Source organism: Pituophis catenifer, unplaced genomic scaffold (genome assembly GCF_029215685.1).
Source record: "Pituophis catenifer annectens isolate HBS135680 unplaced genomic scaffold, rPitCat1.0.hap2 SCAF_13, whole genome shotgun sequence".
Taxonomy (NCBI): domain Eukaryota; kingdom Metazoa; phylum Chordata; class Lepidosauria; order Squamata; family Colubridae; genus Pituophis; species Pituophis catenifer.
The window spans coordinates 24,628,925-24,650,738 of NW_027256893.1; the positions used below are offsets into that span (position 1 = coordinate 24,628,925).

The following is a 21,814-nucleotide window of genomic DNA, read 5'->3' on the forward strand; positions in this document are numbered from 1 at the left end:
AATTCCTCCTTGTTTTTTATATGCTGGTATCCATTTATACAGGTAGCCCTCAACTTACGACCACAACTGAGCCTAAAATTTCTGCTGCTTTGTGAGACATTTGTTAAGTGAGTTTCCCCCTATTTAACGACCTTTCTTGCCATAGTTGTTAAGTGAATCCGGCTTCCCCACTGACTTTGCTCGTCAGAAGGCCACATAAGGGGATCACGTGACCCCCCCTGGGATTCTACGACTGTCATAAATATGAGCCAGTTGCCAAGCATCTGAAAATATATATATATATATATATATAACCAGCATTTTGCTGTGTATTTAGTCTCCCAATAGACAGCAAAATGCTGGTTTGATGTCTGAAAAAGCCTAGAAACTAGTGAATCGGATTTCACTGAGCTATGGCTGTATAAAGATCTTGATTTACGTAGGAAAAAACCTGGCTGAGAGAAATATATATATCATACATACATACATACATACATACATACATACATACATATAATTGGCTTTTTGTTATTCACCTGCTTAAAATAAGCCCACTCTATGCGACCTAGATTTTGACTAAGGGCAATGTTATGATCTCAGTGGGAAGTAAAGCACCCTATTCACGTGTGTTTCTTTTTAGAGGATTATCCTAGCGGGACGTGGCTTGGGGACGAAAACAACCCCGAGATGCGTGTGCGCTGCCCTATCACCCCGGCAGACATGCTCCACATCAGCACCAATTGCCGGACTGCTGAGAAGATGGCGCTGACGTTGCTCGACTACCTTTTCCATCGAGAAATCCAGGCGATCTCTAACCTTTCTGGCCAAGGGAAGCACGGGAAGAAGCAACTCGATCCTCTCATGATTTACGGCATCCGTTGTGAGTACTGGGTCTCCTTGGGCCTTGAGATCTCTCCCCATAAGCACGTCTTTCAAACTTGCACAGCAGAGGGGCAAACCTGGGGTTTCTAATGATTTGGGGGATGGTTGGCCAAGTGTGGTGGCCGATAAGTCTTGTTTTGGTGGTGAGGGGTAGCTACTGTCTTTTGGAACTGCCCTGACATGCTACAGTCTGAATCCGTCCCAAAAGATTCAGCTGGAAAGATGTACAGTACTTGGCTTGACTGGGTGGAAGATTCAACCTTCGCATGTACACAGCTGCGTTCTAACACAAACGTTTTGTCAGTCTGGGAAAATTACCCAGCAGTTTCCCCTTCGCTGTAACGGAAGGCATCTGAAATTGGCCAATTTCTGGTTTTTGTTCCTCTCAAGATAAAGACATAGGGGATGCTTAACTTTTTCCGATGAATGAGAAAGCAAGTCTGGTTTCAGAAGATTTACAGGGGTGGCTAAATTGCTCCAGCGGACCAAGGAAGTGGAGGGATCTCCGCTGGGAAGAAAGGCCATTTCTTGAGGAAGCCACGCTCAGCAGTTAAGTTAGAAAAAGCTGAAAAGTCTCCAATGCTATTCGTCTTTCAGATGAGCTCTCTCGCTACGTCTGATCCAGTTTCCTCATTCCATGCTGCTGCATGTTAAAAAAATATAACTAAATTCAGGCGTAGCCCCCGATATCCGGTGGCGATAAGGCAGCTGGCCCCATGTTTTTTTTTTTGTTTTTTTTTTTATTGCAAAAGTTTTACAAACAGCTGGCCCCATGTTGACCGTCAACAGTTGGGATGGAAATCTACTGATCTTAAGAGTAGGTTGAGAAAAGTTGGTTTTAAAAGGAAACGTTAAAGCTGTGCCAGAGATCCTCCTTGTGCATGTTGGTGTGTGGGCCTACTTAAATGTGACCCAGAAGAGTTGTGTTCTAGGAGAAAGGAACAGCAAAGATTCTGAATAAGTACCGCTCCAAAATATTGTTAACAAAGTTTTGTCTATTCCATTGTGATGCTTGGAATGGCAAACCACATTTCACGATCAGAGATAACGGGTTCAGAATGGTGCTCTTTCCAGAGATTATGAATGTATGAAGATTAATGCTGAAAGGAGAGAAAACCAGGTCAGACAGTTGATCTAAACCATACATCTCTGTCTGGAAGCTCAAGTCATGGTTTGGATTAGAAGTCATGTGTTGGGGAAGCCACGGCTTACGCTGATGTCTGAACTGAAGCACTGATGAACCCACCCACTGAACAATATCTCACCCACCTACCTTTTCCCCAACAACCTGTGGAAGAGCATTATTTTCGCCCAGGCAACCTCCCTGCTGCCACCCAGCAGGATTGCCAAGTTGCCTTTTGGTGAAGTCTCATCTTTCAACTCGTCAGTGGAAAGATCCTTGTTGATCCTTTTCTCTTTGTGGGAAAAAAGCCCCAACCAAATCTGTATTTAATAGAAAATATTTTGAAAAGTATATAATATTCTGCAGCCGCACTTTCCAAGTGAGGGGAAATATGCTTATTAAGAATTCTTGATATTGTGCATAAGCTTTCCCACAAGCTATTAATCTTTCGAGGTGTATATTTTCATTCGGTCGCTTCCCATAATGGCAGCGGGTGGTTGATCAGGGAAGGCAGGATTCAGGCAAAGGGGATGCTTAAGGGCTCATTCCAACAAGGCTGCTAAAGAAAGATGTTCTGGAGCAGTGAAATCCAAAATAGGCAGCGGTTAGCAGGGTTTTTTTGTCCCTCACTCTCGTAAGTCTAAATAGGTTTCTCAGGCATTTCTGCCTAATCTTTTTAATATTATTTGAAGTTAGAGTACAGGTAGTCCTTGAATTATGATAACAATGGAGCCCAAAATTTCTGTGGTTAAATGAAACATTTGTTAAGTGAGTTTTACAGATTTTCTTGCCACAGAAAAGAATGTATCTTTTCTTTTAGGTACACTGAGAGCATATGCACCAAAGACAAATCCCTTGTGTGTCCAATCACACTTGGCCAATAAAGAATTCTGTTCTGTTCTGTTCACTACAGTTGTTAAGTTAGGGTTAGGGTTAAGTAAGACAGTTAAGTGAATTTGGCTCACTTTACCCTCTTGCCATAGCTGTTAAGTGAATCACTGCAGCTATTAAATTAGACACATGGTTGTTAAGTGAATCTGGCTTCCCCATTGACTTTGCTTGTTAGAAGGTCACAAAAGTGGATCACATCATCCCAGGACCAGGGGTGAAATGTAAAATCTGTTACTACCGGTTCTGTGGGCGTCGGTGGGTAATGTGACTGGGTGGGTTGTAGAAAAAAATGCTTTTAAAAGCCTCTGACAGTCCCAGCTGAGCTGCGCGATCATCAGAGGCTTTTTTTTTTTTTAACTTTTAAAAGCATTTTTTCAGCCAAAGAGGTTGTAGAAAAAATGCTTTTAAAAGTTAAAAAAAAAGCCTCTGATGATCGCGCGGTTCATCTGGGCATGTGGGAGGGGGAGGGCAGGGATTTTTCTCTGAACCACCCGCCGCCAACACTACCGGATCGGCAATCTGATCCGAATCGGGAGCAATTCATCCCTGCCCAGGACACTGCAGCCGTCATAAATATGAATCAGCTGCCAAGTGTCTGAATTTTGATCATGTGACCCTGGGGATGCTGCAACTGTCATAAGTGTGAAAAACAGCCATACGCCCCCTTTTTCAGTGCCATTGTAACAGTCACTAAATGAACTGTTGTAAGTCAAGGACTACCTCTGCTAATAAGACAAACGTTGTCAATGTAGGTTGAGGTCTATCCAAAGCCCAGCTGAAAGGCTGAGGGGTATTCCAATTTCCAATTGGAAAGGAATGCCAATTTCTTGATATTTCTGGCAAATACATATATTCCTTGCACTGATTTATTTTTATTTAACTAAAAGGAAGACACAGGAAAGGGGTTGACTCCAGGACCAACAGTTCCTTCATCTGCCAAGTTCTGTGAATAATGTACCCTTCCCTGACCGAAAAATTTCTAACGACTCTGAGCAAGGGTACCACGTCTTATCTGGAGTAAGTGGGACCAGGTCCAGCGTTCGCTTAGAGCCAAATAAAAGTACAGCCAACAAGGGAGGATAGGACATTTCCCACTGTGCTGCCAGAGAATATAGAATTTCAGCACATCTTTCCCCTGGGACTGAAATTCACGTGGCTTTTCTCCTTGGGCAATTTACCCAAGGATCTCTCAGTGGCAGAGAACTGGTGCCCAGTTATGATGAACTGGAGGTGGGCTGTGATGCCGGTCACTCATCCTTGGGCTGACACACCGCCAGGTGGATGAAAGGCTCCTTCTCTCAAGCAAGTTCAGAAACAGAGAGCCAGTCTTCCCTCCATCAGCCCTTAGTCCAAAGAAATGAATGGTCCATGCTTTGGAGGAAAAGCAACAGAGTAGAGCTTGCTTGTTTCTGTACGGATGGTGGTAGAAATGGAGGCGTTGGGAGAGCAAGCAAAATCAGGGTGGAATTGGGCAGAAATGCAGACAAACCTTTCTCAGAAGGGAACAGAAGCAGCCATACTATTAAAACCCAACTTTAATGTGATGATGAATCCCTACAAGGGTAGAAAATATGGTAGCCTGGCTCTGTCCCCTGTGAACCTGCTATCAGTTTAATTCATCAGTGAGAGGGTTTCATCTGGAACCCATCAGGGTTTAAAATAGCCCAGACAGAGGGCTGCAGCCTAAAACAAATTATGCAAACCTATCAAAATAGAACAAGGGAAAAGAAGCAGATTTCTGTTTCTGGTTAATGCAAGATGAACTTCATCTGAAAGCTTGCGATTTGCAGATGTTGGGAAACCGTATCTTCTCAGGAGAGCAAAACAGAACAGCCATGCAGTTCTCCCAGAAATACACACACCCTACCTACCTACCCTGTAAGGTAGCACTCGCGGTGCTGGTCCCTCGCTTGCTGGCTTTAGGATGGGGATGGGGAAGCAGACCATCAAGCTCAGGGGTAGGCAGGTATGGCCCCTTTATGACCTTCTATCAAAGGCCTCAAAGAGACAGAGGGATGCTTGCCCACTCCGGCTCTGAATGGGGCTGCGGCGTTTATTTTCCCATAGCTGAGATTGCGTCACCTGAAAAGCCAGAATTCTTTCAAAGAATTCTCTTAATCTGGCCTCTCAGGTTTTATGGTTTGCTCGGCTCATCTACTGCTTAAGGTCCTGTTGTGTGAACTGCTTGGAATACCTCGGTGCGTTTCTCGTATTGAACGCTAAAATTCGGGGATGTAAATTCTAAAGACGCGATCGTATTTTCTGGGTAGTCTGCCTGGTGTTTTATTTTTGTATTGGCTCCAAAATATTTATTCCCCTCCAGCAGAGAATTAACTAATAAAAGCTATCGATGCGTGGGCTGAACATCGCCAGGCTCCAGTTGCTTATATTAAGCATGAGCCTGAGTCGAGTGTTAAATCTGGAAACTGCTGAGCTTCTTCATAACGGTCCCTGCCTGATGAGCTCTAATGAGAAATTTTAGCTAAGCTAATGAAGCTGCCGGCTTGCCATTTCGAAGCTATAACACTCACAAAGCATGAAACACTTGGATTTTATCACTGCTCCAGAACTAAAGCGGTCCTCACATTAACCAGCTCTCTTCTTTTAATGAAATGCTTTTTCAGCCTCCTTTCCCAACCTCGAGCCAATCTCCAACTTGGTCCCATAAATCAGCGATTCGGGTTACATTAAATGAGAACAAGAACATTGCAAATTAAGTCTGGATACTCCCGCTTGCAAATGTCGAAAGTGCCTCGTTTAATACATGCAAAATAACCATTTCGTTTCCAGTGGCCTTGCAAGCTTCAAGGCTGCTTGGGATCCATTTCTAACGTTGGAGGTTTAATTCTTCTAGTGGTTTCTCTCCAATTTTCTGGGCATATTTTCAAAGGTCCCCAATTTTATTCACGACACAGTAGTGAACATCCCATCATAGTTTTAAGAGTATCCCAGACTCAGAATTAGAGAGGGAATAATGATTTTTCCAGTTGTTGAATTGTACTGCGGAGACACCGAGCACAATTGTGGGAACCGTTTTTTTCATTGTCGGTGCTGAAAAGAAAATTATAGTTTGCACTAGGTGCTAAACTGCCAAGATACTTGGCGCTGCAGACTGGATTGAAAAACAGCACTTGTTTTCACACGTATAGCACAGCTCCAACAATCGACCTCTGTTCTGATGCCTTAGATTAAGTATAGTAACAAGATTTGCACCGCCTTCACACCGCATTTGAAAGCCACTCGCAAGGCTTGTCCCTTGATGTCTGAATCACCAAGAAATTTTATTTGGTCACTAATCCAGTGGAAATCTATGGGCCCCTGTCAGTTTGAAATCAGGGACTAACAGACGCTCCGAACAAAGCATAGAGCAGCTGAAGTGCTCTGAGAGTTGCATCTACGGAGTGCTAAGGAGTGAAAAAGAGGGGAAACTGGCCGGTTTAGAATGCTAGAAGTGAAGCATTGCCGAATGTTGCCCCCAAAGGAGGAAAACCGTATTGGTTGCAATATCATCTCCTCTGCAAACACTTTCTCTTCTCTACTGGGATTGCTACACTTGGCCTTTGGTTCCAAAAAGCTCTCCGTCAATCTGTTCAGTCTTGCCATGTTGCAGAAAACCAGTTGACCCATTTTAAGGACAAGGATAGCTGGGTGACTTCTGCAGGTTAGAGCCCTGTTGAACCCAGAGAGTTTTGCTTGGGGGGTAAACAGCTCTGGGTCGCCCTGCAATAGTTAAGCGTTGTCTGGCTCCTCGCCCCACACTTCGGTTTTCCCCTTTGCTTGCTGTCACAATTTGATAAACCTGAAATCCAAAAAGCAGGTTCCGGGGACGAATGCTTGGTGCCTTCCTTGGGGATCACCTTGGCAGGATCTCTATGACTTTAAAATGCCAAAGCTTCCCAGTTAGTTCTTCCAAGTGGATTGCTGGCTACACAAAATGCTGTTCTGTATAGTCTCCTGCTTGAGCTGGGGGCTGGACTAGAAGACCTCCAAAGTCCCTGCGTCAGTCTGTTAATAAGATCGCAAGACGTAGCGCGCCGTTCCTAGAAAGGCAAAGAGTATGAAGCGGATAACACACCACCTCTTCTATAGCACTTAATTTCCAGTCATTTGCCTTTAAAGAAGATTCTCTAATAACCACAGCCAGGAGTTCAACCCCGACTAGCTCAAGGCGGACCCATCCTTCCATCCTTCCGAGGTGGGTAAAAGGAGGGCCCAGGCGATTGGGGGGGCAAGAGGCTGACTCTGTAAACCGCTTAGAGAGGGCTGTAGAAGCGCTGTGAAGCGGTATATCAGTCTATGTGCTATTGCTATTTTCTTTGCCTTGCAGGTCACCTTTTTTATAAATTCGGCATCACAGAGTCTGACTGGTACCGGATTAAGCAGAGTATAGACTCGAAATGCCGGACAGCCTGGCGCCGGAAACAGCGAGGCCAAAGTCTGGCTGTAAAAAGCTTTTCACGACGGACACCCTCTTCTTCCTCCTACAGTGGCTCAGGTAATATTCCCCCTCCTCCTTTCCCACCCAAATGAAGCCAGTTTAGTGGCCTTCTTGTTTTGGGGCATATTTTTAAATAGTCATAGACTTTTCTATGTATTGGAGGCAAGGAGTGAGCCAAATGGCTTCCACTGGAAACTGTTGTAACCTGATAGTCGCCACTTATCCAAACAGTAGTAATTCGCACTGCTCTTAAACTGTCCGTCTATGTGCTTGAGAGTATTCTTCGCAAACCTTTTTAGTATCATTCTTTCTGAACCAGAGCAAATTAATTTAAACAATAGATCAGTTGTTCTGATCGATACCTGCAATTTTCACTTTTTAAATAGCAGTGAAATCAGTCTTGTTTTCTTCCTAATTTGGTTTCTCACTGAAAGGTATGGGGGCGTATTTTAAAGACGGCCTGAAGCTGGAGAATCTCATATTTGTCAATACTTGGAACCAGGATAGAGTTCAAAAGAGCTACAAGTTTATGTCCTGCTACTTACTAACAAGAATCTGAACTACTAACAGTCAAGGCAAATTGGCTCCAGATAAGAGCCAATGGACTTCAAGGGAGTATGGGGGGTGGGGCTGAACTTCAGTCTCTTACAGGGTGTAGAGACTCCAAACTGATAATGCATTTGACTCCTCCCTCAGACTCAGCCTGATCATCCCCTACAATACTTAGATGATAACTTGGAGAGACCCCATAGTCAGTCGTGGGGGATCTGGACCAAACACCCCAGCAACTGCGCTCCCAGGAGGGCTGGTCTGTGGGTCGGAGGGCTTGTCTTCTGATCTAATCCACCCCATGTCCCAATCTGCCTACCCTAAGTGAGCCGGTAAGGTTGCCCTTGTTCCTTCTCTCCCTGTGTTTTATCATCTTCCAGCATTTATCTTCCAGCCAGTTAGACTGAACTTGTGACCAGTTTGGACAGGGAGAAGAACAGTTTAATCAGAAATATTTTGGAAATCTCACTCAGCCTTGGAAATGAGCTTGCAGGAGAACAAAAGAGCTGGTTGAGGTCCAGTCCACAGAGCAAATAAAATGCATGCATATGAGCAATAAATGAAAAATACTTATCCCGGCACACGTCTTTGATGTGGACTGGGGCTCAGCCAAATGGGTCTCTTGCCATGGGATTGGGGATCTTTCATTCTCCTGTCGTGTAAAGGGAACTTCCCTTGTTTCCCAGAGGAACGCCACATTTGGAGCCGTCTGACCCTGTTGAGGGGCTGCAGGGAAACACGAGAGAAATGCTTGTGCCCACATCAGAACCTCAGTCGGGTTTTATCCCCAAAGGGATCGGCGTCCCAGTTAGCTTTAATGGGTTGACATGAGAAGAGGGCACACTTCAAGAGTTCTCTCTCAGGACCCTGAAAGCAGCCATGGCCTTAAGCCCCTTGAGATGGATGGCAGCATCACTGAAGGAAGGCTTAGGCCTAACTCGGAAGCGTCTGCGTATCCATCCCAGCCTCCCTTGAGAGCAGATGTAGCTCAGATGAGAACCGAAAGCGAACAGGGGAAGGAGCGTCTGCAAGGAGTGGTCGAAACTCAAGACGGCCATGCACGTAAAAACAGACAAAGCTTTGACTCAACCGTTATGGCCGCCCTCTTGGCTCTTTCGGCCTCATCCAGGGCAAAAGTGACTAGACAGGGAGTTCTTCATGTATGACCTTAATTGAGCCCAAAATTCCTGTGGCTAAGCGAGACACTTGTTAAGGGAGTGTGGCCCATTTAATGACCTTACCTGCCAAAGTTGTTAAAGTGGAATCCCTGAAGTTGTTGTCGAAGTTGAAATTTCCACACGGTTGTTACGTGAATCTGGCTTATCAGAAGGTCGCAAAAGGGGATCATAGAACCTCAGGACACTGCAACCGTCATAAGTATGAGTCAGTTGCCAAGCATCTGAATTTTGATCACGTGACCATGGGGGTGCTGCAATGGTCGTAAGTGTGAAAATGGTCATAAATAAGTCACTTTTTTCAGTGCCGTTGTAACTTCAAACAGTCACTAAACGAACTGTAAAAACTTTCAAGCTCTGGGCAGAAAGCAGGCACTGAAGAGCACCATTTTTTGCCTGCCTCACAGCTTCCAGAAGTCTCTCTTCTTCCTCCCACAACCCCAAGACACTAATTAAGGCTGCTCTGTGTTTAATTGGCTGAGCATCTTTACAACTAGTCACAAAATGTACTAGTTTCTTGCGGTAACTAATGAAAGTTTCCCCACATTTCTTTTGGCTCCCTTGCCGGTTCTAAAAAAAGGCTACACTTTGTGCTGGAAGGAATCGATTAGCCTGCTGTAGCTTCGGCCTCTGTGTGTGTTTTGGTTTCATGGTTTTCCAGAGGAGGGTGGCAAGGAGCTGGCATCGGGGCAGGCTGGCACTGGTTTCCCAGATCCCCTTTCGAGGAGTCAGAAATGGATCTCAGACCGCTGACTCTGCTATCGTTTCTATCTCTTTCCTGTGCTATTTTAAACATTCCAAAATTCTCTGAAAGCCCCGACCTTAGCCTCGTCCCCTCCCTCTTTCCATTCTACCACCTGAAGTTCAGTTCTTCGGCCTGCCAACCCCTCTGTCTCCAATAAAAATTGAACACATGGAGAGAAGGTGATAATGCGATAAGGCTGGCCTCAAGTTTGCCCCAGACCATGTTGGGCCTCTAGAAAGAGTGCAGAGAAGAGCCACAAAGATGATTAGGGGATAGGAGACTAAACCATCTGATGAAAGGTTGAGGGAACTCGGTGTGTCTCGTCCAGGGGTCCCCCAAGTTTGAAGACCTCTGGTCTAGTCCATCAAAGAGAAGAATTAGGGGAAACTTGATAGCAGTCTTCCAACACTTCAGGGGCTGATGCAGAGAAGAGGGGGTCAGCCTAATATCCAAGGACAAGAAATAATGGATGGAAGCTTGTCAGAGGGAGATCCAACCTAGAATTAAGAAGAAATTTCTTTCTCCATTTAGTTATTCTCTCATTTTAGAATCAGAGTTCACTGAGCAATTGTTTGATTATTCTGAGCATCCAGCACCTACCCAGAAGGAATGATGCTACAAATTATAAAAAAATATCAAATGCACCACCATTAGGGCACGAGGCTGAATTTTTTTGTACATTGGCTTGATTAAACGGAGGTTTCCTACAGAATAACTGTTTTAACTCATGCTCAACCCATGGTCCTCATATGAGTCATGAATTCTCTAACACCTCAGTGTTATTATTATTTTTTTATATAAAGAAGGTTAGATAGTTGGCATTCTACATCTCTGAGTGTATCCTTCTCTCTCACGGTTATCTTCTGTTTATACTAAAATAATGTATGAACAGCTCTTATTTTTTTAAAAGGTGGTGTTGCATCTGGCAGTTATCTCTGAATAATAGATGATGATTTTGGGGTTTAGATCCTACTAAATCTTTTCCTTCCCCTTCCTATCTGAGGTCATGACACCGCAGCCAGATGCTGAAAAATTCTGTTTATAAGCAGACTTGTTTCTCGAGAGAGGTCGTTGTTGGACGCATGACATTTGTGTGAGTGTTATGCTTGTGGTATTCAGCAGTCCCTCGGTTCACTTGGCAGATGTAAAAATAGCTTTTTAACATCTGTAAAGGAAGCAGCTGGCCAGTGACAAACACGAGCCTGTGTTGTTCTATTACAAACAATGCGCAGGGTTACTCCAATGTCGTTACTCAAAAGCATCCGTCCATCCGTCCATCCACCCTGGGACCGTTTTGGTCAGTAGGCACTCTGGGGACCATTTTTCTAATTGAAGTTGGATCGGGATGCTTCCTAGGCTTGGGAGCTTACGTAGCGTGAACACGAGGAAGGGGAAGTTTGCTGGATATTTAAAGCAATTCCTTCTTGTATTGCTTTGATTCATAGCCAACCTTAGTTGTGGTCGTCTTGTCCACAGGCATCAAAATAAGAAGAAAGGCATCAGCAAATGGAAAATTGGCAATGTTGACACAAAGCATTTTAAAACTGTGTGACAGAAATGTAATCACCTGTCCATCAAGGAAAGCTTTGCATTGCTGGTGCTTTGTATCCCTTTCCAACTCATTCGTATACAGGTTTCGGCAACATTGGATTGGGTCTGCAGCATCCATCACTCTAAGGCCCTGTCCTTCCCTGGCATGTTTGAACAAAAGTGCACGGCACAAAACTGTGCAGGCAAAGTTACAGGAACTGCTTCTCTGTATGGTGACTCTCAGTGGTTGGACAATTTTCTTTTTTTTAAATAGTAAGAATCAGACATGGAGATGTGTGGATGAACTCTCAAAGCTTATTCTTATATGGAATCTCAAGGCTTTGAAAATTTAGGAGGACCAGAGACATATTTGGAATAAAATGAGAGAAGTATATGTTACAATAGACCACTTTAGGTAGCTCCTGCATTGCAAAGCCTTGCCTTCTTTTTTCCCTTTATCTTATCTAGCTATTCAAATAAATGGATTCTTTAAAAATAATTCTGTGAAGAATTAGGCACTTTCTTGATGCCCTTAATTCAGTTCTGTTCGTGTTGTTTGGTCCTTGGTTGCAGAATGAGGGGAGAGAAATAATATTCAGAACTATAGATTTGAACCTCCAGATTGACTGTTAATTTCTAGAAAACATTTGAACAGCCCATTGGAAAAATGAAGTCACAATTGGATGGATTGAAGGTAATCAGTGAGCTGAAAAGGAAGGTTAGGGCCGAGGGGAAAAGTCCCGCTTTCCCGGTTGGAAACTTCGCTAATTAATCTGGAACCATTTCTAGGTTAATAAAACAAAGTTGAAGAAAAAAAATTCAGCTGCTGCCATAGAGTTATAAGATACGTGTGCATCTCTCTCTCACACACACACATATACAAAACACACCTTCCCTTCTAAAAGACGTTGCTGATGTTATCACTGGATTTCAGCAACGCCGCAGATTACAATTTAATAATTAAGAAACCTAAGAAAGGTCCGTACTTTGTTTTTTTAAAATAAACGATGGATAACTTCTGTTTCACAGCAACACTTACGACATGACTTTCTATGCCTCTCCAGCCTACCCTTCCCCAGACCTGAGGACACTTCTCCTCTCAGAAGGCTTCAAGTTGCAGAAATCTAATCTGGACATTTGGGTGTTATCAGGGGTGGGGAGCTTTGTGATAAACCCCGAGAACTTCGCTTTGTTTTGCAGAGAGCACGCAGAGTACCGTGTCGGCCCCAAATGAAATTCAGGCCAACCAACCCCAGGCGCTTCATTATGCTTTGGCCAACGCCCAGCAAGTCCAGATTCACCAGATAGGAGAGGACGGCCAAGTGCAAGTAGTAAGTATTCATTCTTGACCGTCCCTTCAGTGCTCTACAACTGCTTTCCGCGCGCACAGTTCAGACTCAGTTTTTCCTTTCTTCCCAAAATATGATTTCCTGAGGTTCATGTAATTAAGGCACGTCCATATGTGTTTTGGAAAAATCCGTTTTCTGGTGTGGTCCTTGATGTTGTGTGTGGCGTATGCGTGTAAAAATATATCATTGAAGTTAGGCTCTGTAGTCACTGCATCTGCACGCATGGATTTGCATGCCGATCGTTGCTTTCCATTGTCCCATTCCGTGCAGGATGCAGTCTTGATGGATTATACATAAGCCTCTCCCTAGCGATACGAGCAATCCATTTGCCCTCATTTTTTCCAAAGTGCTTTCTGAAGAATTTTTTGGACATCTGTTAGCTGAATTTCTTCCATGTGTATATGGTTAAATTTGTGTACATAAGCCCGGTTTATAAACATTGGCATTAAATTCTTTTCTTTAAAAAGTTTAAGTAAAGTTAACACTTTGACCCCAAAAGATACAGAAGGCAGGAAGTTTAAAGATGGAGTGTGGCACTTCTGCTGTTACTCAGGCTTTTCTTAAAGGATTTCCCTGGTAGGGCATGGAAAAGCTGGAACTGGGTTCCATGATCCAAAAACTCTGGACCGGTTGCATTTGAGCTTCTATGTTTGTTCTGGAAAGGCAAACAAGGTTAGCTTGTCTTAAAATTCAAGCCAGTATAATTCATCCACATCTCCACTTGTACATACAAAGGATTTTTTTTGAAAATTACTTGATTTAGACCTTTTCTATCTGCTTAAGACACCTAACCAAACTCAAACTAGTCCAGAACCTATTTTTAATCCATTCCCCTTCAAAGTCTGGGTCAGACACCTTCCTGGTTACTTCTACTCCATATCAATGCAGAGAAGACAGAGAAGGTTACCAGAGCTTCCTTGGGTGGAGAGGTAAAAGGAAGCACCATGAAAGATCTAAGAACATTAATGATATATCAGGTGAAACCAAAGGAAAAGACCTACCTATTTTGGGTTCTGTGTCCCATAGAGATGCAGCAGCTGGCAAGACACTCAGTAACCAACTAGACACATTTGGCAAATCCAGCATGTAAAGAGACAGGGATGACTCTTTTATTCATTCATTCATTTATTTATGAAATTTATTTGCTTCTCGCATCCAACAATCTGGGCAGACTCTTTTCCACTGCTGTTCCATGGCAATTCCTATTTAGGACCATTTTTTTTTGGTTATGTTTTCCCATTTAATGTTTCATCTTTTAAATTGCAGGTAGTTCAGCTTGTGTACATGGAACTTCCTATTGTGTTTATGGGATGGAAAGGGACACATAGGTAGAAGAACTTGCCTTTTCTGGCGGCACTGGAAGAATTCCCTTAGTTTGCAAGCAGCATAATCCCCCCCCCCTTTTTTTTTTAACTAAAGCAGGCCATTGTGCCAGCTGTTCTTTAAAAGCCGATGAGGATTTAGTGTTTGGAAGGGAAGGCAGTTTGCTTATAATTTCAGCCAGGATTGGCTGCATGGCCTTATTTTATATACAGCTCCTATTGTCGTTTGGATATTTGGTCCTTCTGTTTCCCCACTATAAATAGACAGTTTCCTTCCAAAGGAAATGAAACTATTTAAAATAGGAGGATCAGTATTTCTTTGAAATTTATGTGAAATTTTTAGTGCTTTATAAGAAAAAGAAGGTCTTTGACAGATCTTCCTTGTGGATGCATTTAATCTTGGGCTTCTACCCAACAGCACAAAAATGAGCCCAAAAGAACTTTAAGAAGTCAAATTGCAGCTTGTGGGCCAGCAGGTAAAGCTCCATCAGAGCCTGGGTGTAATTTTTCCCCACTTCCCTTGATCATTTCCCCTCCTTTTTCAATCAGGCAGCCGTTGTACCACGCAGTGATCTATTGCATCCTTTTTATTAAACCCTCCAGGCGCAATTCTCTGCTTTCCCCCGTCGGCACAACTTCCCTCGGGAGCAGCTGCAAACCAAAGGCGATTCCCTAGCAAAGAAAAGCTTATCTTTTCTCGGGGAATTGTTTTCTCCACCCAAATGGAAGGGTTTGTTTATTTTACAGAAGTCTCTACCGCCCTCTCCTGAATGGTTTTGCGCACCTTTCAAAAATATAGCAGAGACACCTCAACCGTACATGCCCAGCAGAGAAAAAGCCCTGGCATGACAGCAGTGTCCCAGGATTTGAGGGGCTGCCCCAAAGAAGAGGGGGTCAATTTATTCTCCAAAGCACCAGAAGGCAGGACAAGAAGCAACGGATGGAAACTAATCAAGGAGAGAAGCAACCCGGAGTTAAAGAGAAACTTCCTAACAGTGAGGACAATTAACCAGTGGAACAACTTACCACCAGAAGTTGTGGTTGCTCCATCACTGGAAGCTTTTAAGAAGAGAGTAGACAGCCATTTGTCTGAAATTATATAGGAAGTCCTGCTTGAGCAGGGGGTTGGACTAAAAGACCTCCAAGGTCCCTGCCAGCTCTATTCTGATTGATTGAAAGTTCTGAGGATTCAGGGGCTGTTTTGAGCTCAGTCCTAGACTAAAATTCAGGGTGCCGTCTGTCAGGCAATGTCGGCTGGCGACCCCCCGGGGAAGAGCCTTCTCTGTGGGGGCACCCGCCCTCTGGAATGAGCTGCCCCCAGGGATACGACTAATCCCGGATCTCCGGACCTTCCGCCGGGCCCTGAAGACTTTTCTGTTTCAGCAAGCCGGGCTGGGTTAAAATTTTTTTAATTGGTGAATTTTATGGGTAACGGGGTCTTAAATTGGAGAAGCCTAAGATAATTTAATTCTGTTTTAATGCATTTTAATATTTGTATTGTGTGTTTTTAATCTTGGCTGTTCACCGCCCCGAGTCCTTCGGGAGAGGGGGCGGTATAAAAATTTAATAAATAAATAAATAAATAAATAAATAAATAAAAATCTGAAAGAAGAAGGCAGCAAGTCCTAACTTGAGGGGCATTTTATTTTCAAAATAGCCCCTGCCACAAAAAAAACAACATCAACTGTTGAGGTTAAACCCATCTGTGGCAGAACTTGCCCAAAGTGTCCCATGGGAACCCTGAACCTGAATGGAGTTGGTGTTTGCCCCTGAGGGACATAAAACTTTGGATAGGAATAACAGAATAATAGAGTTGGAAGGGACCTTGGAGATCTTCTAGTCCAACCCCTTGCTCAAGCAAGAGAAGACCCTATTCTATTTCAGAGAAGTGGCTGTCCAGTCTCTTCTTAAAAGCCTCCAGTGATGGAGCACCCCAGCTTCTGAAGGGAAGCCATTCCACTGATTAATTGTCCCCACTATCAGGAAATTTCTCCTTAGTTCCAGGTTGTTTCTCTCCTTGACTAGTTTCCATCCATTGTTTCTTGTCCTGCTTTCTGATGTTTGGAGAATAGGTGGACCTCCTCCTCCTCTTCTTTGGGGCAGACCCTCAGATACTGGAAAACTGGTATCACATCACCCTTAGTCCTTCTTTTCATTCTTTTTTTTTTTCAGGAGAACAAGGAAGGTTCAAGCAATGTCCAAGTGGATATTTTCCAGGCAGTATAGCAGGAGGACAACTGTAGTTCTCTACAAACATGTTAATTATACTTTTCCTGTTATCTCCAGAGCTAGAAAATCCCTAGATACTGAAAACAGTCAAAGAAAAAAACAAAAAGTAAACAACCTTGGAAAGTTAGCTGTGCACCTCCCTGAAGTGAGTTTTCCTTCTCTTTTAGCAAGAAAAGATTCCAAGGTGTAGAAGAAACACTGATTTCTCTGTGCCTGCTTCTCCCACCGCTGAGCAATATTGTTTTAAGTTGGCAGCATTCATAAAGTTTTGACTAATGCTTCTCATGTTTCCTCTTTCTTTCCTTTTTTTTAAATTCATGGATCCCACAGGGACATCTCCACATAGCACAGGTGCCACAAGGAGAACAGGTCCAGATCACGCAAGACAGCGAGGTGAGCCTTCAACAGACTTATCTGGAAGGAGCAAACTTTGTCTTCCATGTGGCTGGAAAAGAGGAGAAGCATTGAGTGGAATGTGCAATGCTGTAAGGGACAGCGGCGCCCTCCTCCTTGCCTCTTGGGCCACATAGGGAGAAGAAAATGTTATGTTGTTGGTTTGAGCTCCAAATTTGGCAATTTGGTTGCAACAACATAACTACCAATCCGAGCTTCCAATATTCAAAGACATTTCAGAAGAAAATGTACCCGGGTACAAAGGTATCTGCAGTTCCTAGCTAATTGTAAATTGGAATAGGATGGTGGCCTGTGTGTCAAAGGCAAATCCATGCTTATCTGTTGAAGTGCGTGCATTTTATAATGTGTAGCAGGGGCATGCTTTCCTGCTTAAATGTATTATTTCTGCCGAGGTATATTACAGGCAGTCCTCAACATACAACCGGTAGCTTAAAGACTGTATGAAGTTATGACGCACTCAAAAACTTACAACCTGCCCTTGAAGTTACAACTGCCACACCACCCTCCACAGTCATGTGGTTGCATTTTGGGTACTTGGCAATCAGTTCACATTTACAACCGGTTGCAGCATCCCACATTCACCCGACCACATTTTGCGATAGTTTTTGCCCTTTTGCAGCAAAAAATATTGGCAGCAACTACCCCTGTGCAGCAGAAAAACAAAACAACAAAAAAAAATGCCCATGGATAAAATGGATTTGCACTTACAACCATGTGGTTTGTTTAAGAACCACTGTAACCCAATTAACGACCATGGTATAATGGTTGTAAAATTGAGTCTGGTCTTGTGGTGCCCCGACTTATGATTGCAATGACTTATTATGTAACTAAAATTTCAATCTCAATTGTTATAAATTGAGGACTGCCTGTGTTTCTCTCTGGAAGCTAATCTGTGTATTTTGCTTAAAGAATAAGAAATGTCAGAACAAGAATTCATGCCACACAATTTCAAAATCTACCTGAGGTCGCAGACAAACGAACTAGAGTGGCTGAGAATCTCCTGGTGTTAAGGAAAGGCGAAAGCAAGGAATGCAAATTGCAAGAAGAAACGGCTGTGTTTGTACACCCCTATGACTTCAGAGGGAGTAACCTTGGATGTGAAGGGAAGCAGGATCAGGTCCATCTTTTATCCAGTTAGATAACATCTGGATAGGAGCTAATTCCAATTTATAGTCTCTTGGATGGAGCCAAAGTAGTTGTTGACAGCCTGATGTTTACAGCAAATAATGAAAGTTGGATCCCCTTATAACTTCCTTTTGCATCCTCTGTGTGAAATTCTTTATATGAAATTAATTTTTCTATTACTCAGGTTTCGGAGAGATATTACTATTTACAAATGAAACAGATTTTTTTCATGCTTTTTTCATACTTCTAGACTCAGAAGCTTCTCCAAGATTGGCCACAACAAAATATTTGGAAACAGATACTTTTGTCATTATTTAACGGAGTTTTTGTTTGCCTCTGAGTCTGAACTGTGATAAAAGAAAAGACCGTCAATAGAAATACCAGCATTAAAGTTTGCAGTTATCATACCCATTCAGAAAGCTGGATTCTGGAATGGCCAAAAGGACACCCTGTTGCTCTCCTAATTTTAGGCTGAGAGGGATTTTAAATTCAGGAATGTCTCCACATTTGCAAATCAGATCCATTGCTAGCATGTAAAAAGCTTGTCCTGTTTATTGTTTAGCAAGTTTTAAATTTTTTCTCCATGAGCCCTTTCATGTGAGAGGCAGCAGAAGTCCTATCCTTTTCCTCCTTGCTAAAGGTCTTGGCATAGAAAGAGAGAGAAAAAAGGGAGAATTGGAGAGTTGTCTTGAATACACCAGCACAGCTCTAATTAACACTGCAAAAGCATAATTTTCTTTATAGGAGCAGAACTTTTGTTTTGGGTTAAAAAAAAGAACACAACCTGCATTAAACAAGCATCTACAGATGTTCTCAGTCATCCAGGTCATGGTTGTCCCAAAGGTGCTTTTTCAAAAGGCAACCGGACTTTCTTGATTTTTCTTGAAGGCCTTTCACTTCTCATCCAGGAAGCTTCTTCAGTTGCCTTAAATAAATAAATAAACACGTTTCTTTCTTTTGCAGGGTAACTTGCAGATCCATCAGGTTCACGTGGGGCAAGACGGCCAGGTAGGGAATCCAGCTCTGGTTTTAACATTTCAGCTCTGCTGCCATTGGTTAATGCGAACCATCTGATTCTTGCAATTTCCTAAAACTGGGCAGAATACGACCGCTTTTTTTTTTGGTTGTTATTTTTGGAAGAGTTATGAGTTAAGCTGATTTTCTGGCAAACATGCTTATCTAATATCCTTGTATGTGTTTATCTTAAATTTTGTTGAATTTTGGCTCCCTTGTCATTGTGCTAAATTGCTCTTTTCTTATCCGACTCTGTCGGCATGGACACATGTGGTCCAGAAATGTGCAGACATGGAGATGTTCGCAGATAACAGGCACTCGACTTCATCATTATGAGAAAAAGACATTTTCCACCACCTCCCAGGAACTGTGCACACTTTCTGCCTTAGGCACACAGTGATATGGTTCAGGTGGCGGATCGGGAGGCCCTTTGCTTATGCTCAGACACCACCCTTCCAGGATGGGCATGGTCTTTTGCTTTAAAAGCAATTCGCCTTTGGGTTTCATTGTAACATCTACCTTGTCCTGATGGCTGATGGCATCAAGTGGTGGGGAATTCACCTTTTCGCCAGTGACCATCTGGGGATGTTTCTCTTCTCCCCTCTTGTCTTAGGTTTGTTAAAGAATCTTAAACATGATTATTTATTTATTTATTTATTTGTATTCTACCTGTATTATTTTCGCAAATAACTCAAGGCAGAGAACATCTCCAACACACCTTCCCCACAAGTTTAAGTGTATTAAGATTTATATGCCACCCTTCTCCCGAAGGACTCGGGGCGGCTCACAGCAATAAAATCCCAATAAAAACAGCAATAATAAATACGATTAAAATTAACAATTAAAATTCAGTTTAAAACCCACAATTAATTAAAACTCCCAAAACAACAACAACAACAACCCTATGAGGTGAGCTGGACTGAGAGAGAGTGACTGGCCCAAGATCACTCAGTTGGCTTTCATGCCAAAGGCAGGACTAGAACTCACAGTCTCCCGAAGATTGGCCAAAAGGCACCCAGCTGTGGTTTTCATGGCTAAAGTGGGACTAGAGCTCCCAGCTTCCCAGTTTGTAGGGTGCCTTGACCATTAGACCAAACAGGCTCTCTTCCTGCATCTCTCCCAAACTTCAGCCTTTGACCTCTGCAGTGTATTGCCAGTGGCTCTCTCTCTTCCTCCTTGCCTTTGCCTTCTTGACTGTTTTGTCTGGGTGACTCTGTTGGATCGATGTCTGGTTTTTCTGGCACGCTAGACCCTGGTAGTGATAGAGTAACTCTCCACATGGGTTCTATTAGCTCGACGTTTCGTGTTTCAGGCCATGTTTAATAGGAAGGCCAAAATGTAGAAATAATTAAACTTTCTGCTTGAACTAATGTAGATGATGAGAGTCCTCAGAAGGAAGGGAGGGGCTTCTGTTGGCAATAGGGGTAGATTCTCAAATGACCTGCTTTTCTTCTCGTTCTTTTCCTCCTGCAGCTCTTCCTCTAAAGCAGTGTTTGTCAACCTCATCAACTTGAAGAGGGATGGATTTCGACTCCCAGAATTCCCCATCCAGCACTCTGGCTGGGGAATTCTGGGAGTCAAAATCCACCCGTCTTCAAGTTGCTGTGGTTGAGAAACATGGAGGGAAATTTCTGCATGTTGCTCGTTATCTACTTCTGGTTTTCGGCAAAACCGCAACATAACAAACAACTGCCAGCCTTAGTTTAAGGCTGTAAAATCTCATTGGTCATGGGACCAACCCGATTGTGATGAGCATCACGACATATGGAGGTAACGGACAGGCTCCGTTATGGTGGTACCTCAAGCACTTATCTAGGTAGTGTTTCTAATTGGTTTTAATTGCTTTTGTTCGAGATGGGCAGCCACAGTTTGATAAATAAAATAAGTGGCACCAAACATAACAGCCATATCCTCTTTTTGGAATCTTGGCTTGTTTCGGTGAATCCTGGCTTGTTTTGTTTTAGCTGCTTCTCAGGGTCTGCTGTCCACGGATTGCGGGAAGTTGGTTTGTGAAGTACTCCTCGATTTACAACCATTTGTTTAGTGTTCAAAGTTGCAACTGAAAAAAGTGACTTATGACAGTTTTCCACCCTTACAACCGTTGCAGCCTCCTCATAGTCACGTGATCAGAATTCGGCTGTTTGGGCAACTGACTCATATTTATGATGGTTGTAGTGTCCCCTGGGGGTCATGTGATCCCCCTTTGCGACGTTCTGACAAGCCAAGTCAATGGGGAAGCCAGATTCACCTAACAACCAAGGTTACTAACTTAAAACTGCAAGGAATCACTTAACAACTTTGGCAAGAAAAGTCGTAAAATGGGGCAAAACTCACTTAACAAATTTCTCACTTAGCAACAGACATTCTGGGCTCAGTTTTGGCCGTAAGTCAAGGATAACCTGCTGCCGTGTGTTCTAGTGACCTCACCGCTCTATCAGGAACATCCCTGTCCACTTCTGGTTACAGGACAATCTGTACATTTAGGGAAAGGCGAACAAAAAATAACCAAAATAATTGCCCTAAGGGCTCCCCAAAAGGTTCCTCATATCCTCATCACCTCCCAAATCATTTTAATGTGTGTTTATTCCTAATTAGCTCATGCCAAGAGGCAAACGTGCCTGTTTATGCAGAGGTCCAATTTTTCATGGGAAGTCTCCCTCCAACCCCATGTTTTCCGTGACATGGATCCACGTTCTTCCTTCCAGCTTGTATATCGCCTTTTATTAGCATTGTCAGAATCGATCGAATTGATTGAAGTCCAGTTGAGATCTGGCATGACCCAAAGTCACGGGCTTGTTGCAGTTGTGGAGGGGGGAAAAAAAACCCATTCCAGTTTTAGCATTTTTTGAAAACAGATTTGGCTGATGCGAAGGACTGATAAAAGTTTAAGGAGTGCATGGACTCGGCATACTTTTTGGATTCAAAAAGAAAGAAAAAAAGCAACCAGACTTCTTTTTTCTAATTGAAATTGCTTTCCAGACGCAAAATATCTGTTTTATTCTTCTGTTTATGCAATTGCGTAGGGCTGTCAGATTTAAATTGAACATCC

At 43.2% G+C, this 21,814-nt stretch overlaps 1 protein-coding gene across 6 annotated transcripts in view; it reads left to right on the top strand.

The window, feature by feature from the left end:
- BANP (BTG3 associated nuclear protein) overlaps positions 1 to 21,814 on the top strand; it is an 86,308-nt gene that overhangs the window by 34,605 nt on the left and 29,889 nt on the right. For 3 of the 6 annotated variants that reach the window (XM_070952686.1, XM_070952690.1, XM_070952691.1), the window contains 5 exons: positions 620 to 859; positions 7,203 to 7,370; positions 12,513 to 12,643; positions 16,534 to 16,605; positions 18,715 to 18,759. In XM_070952686.1, coding sequence (XP_070808787.1) covers positions 620 to 859; positions 7,203 to 7,370; positions 12,513 to 12,643; positions 16,534 to 16,605; positions 18,715 to 18,759 — 656 coding nt within the window. The remainder of the gene's footprint in view (positions 1 to 619; positions 860 to 7,202; positions 7,371 to 12,512; positions 12,644 to 16,533; positions 16,606 to 18,714; positions 18,760 to 21,814) is intronic. The other 3 variants (XM_070952687.1, XM_070952688.1, XM_070952689.1) reach the window with 3 other exon arrangements.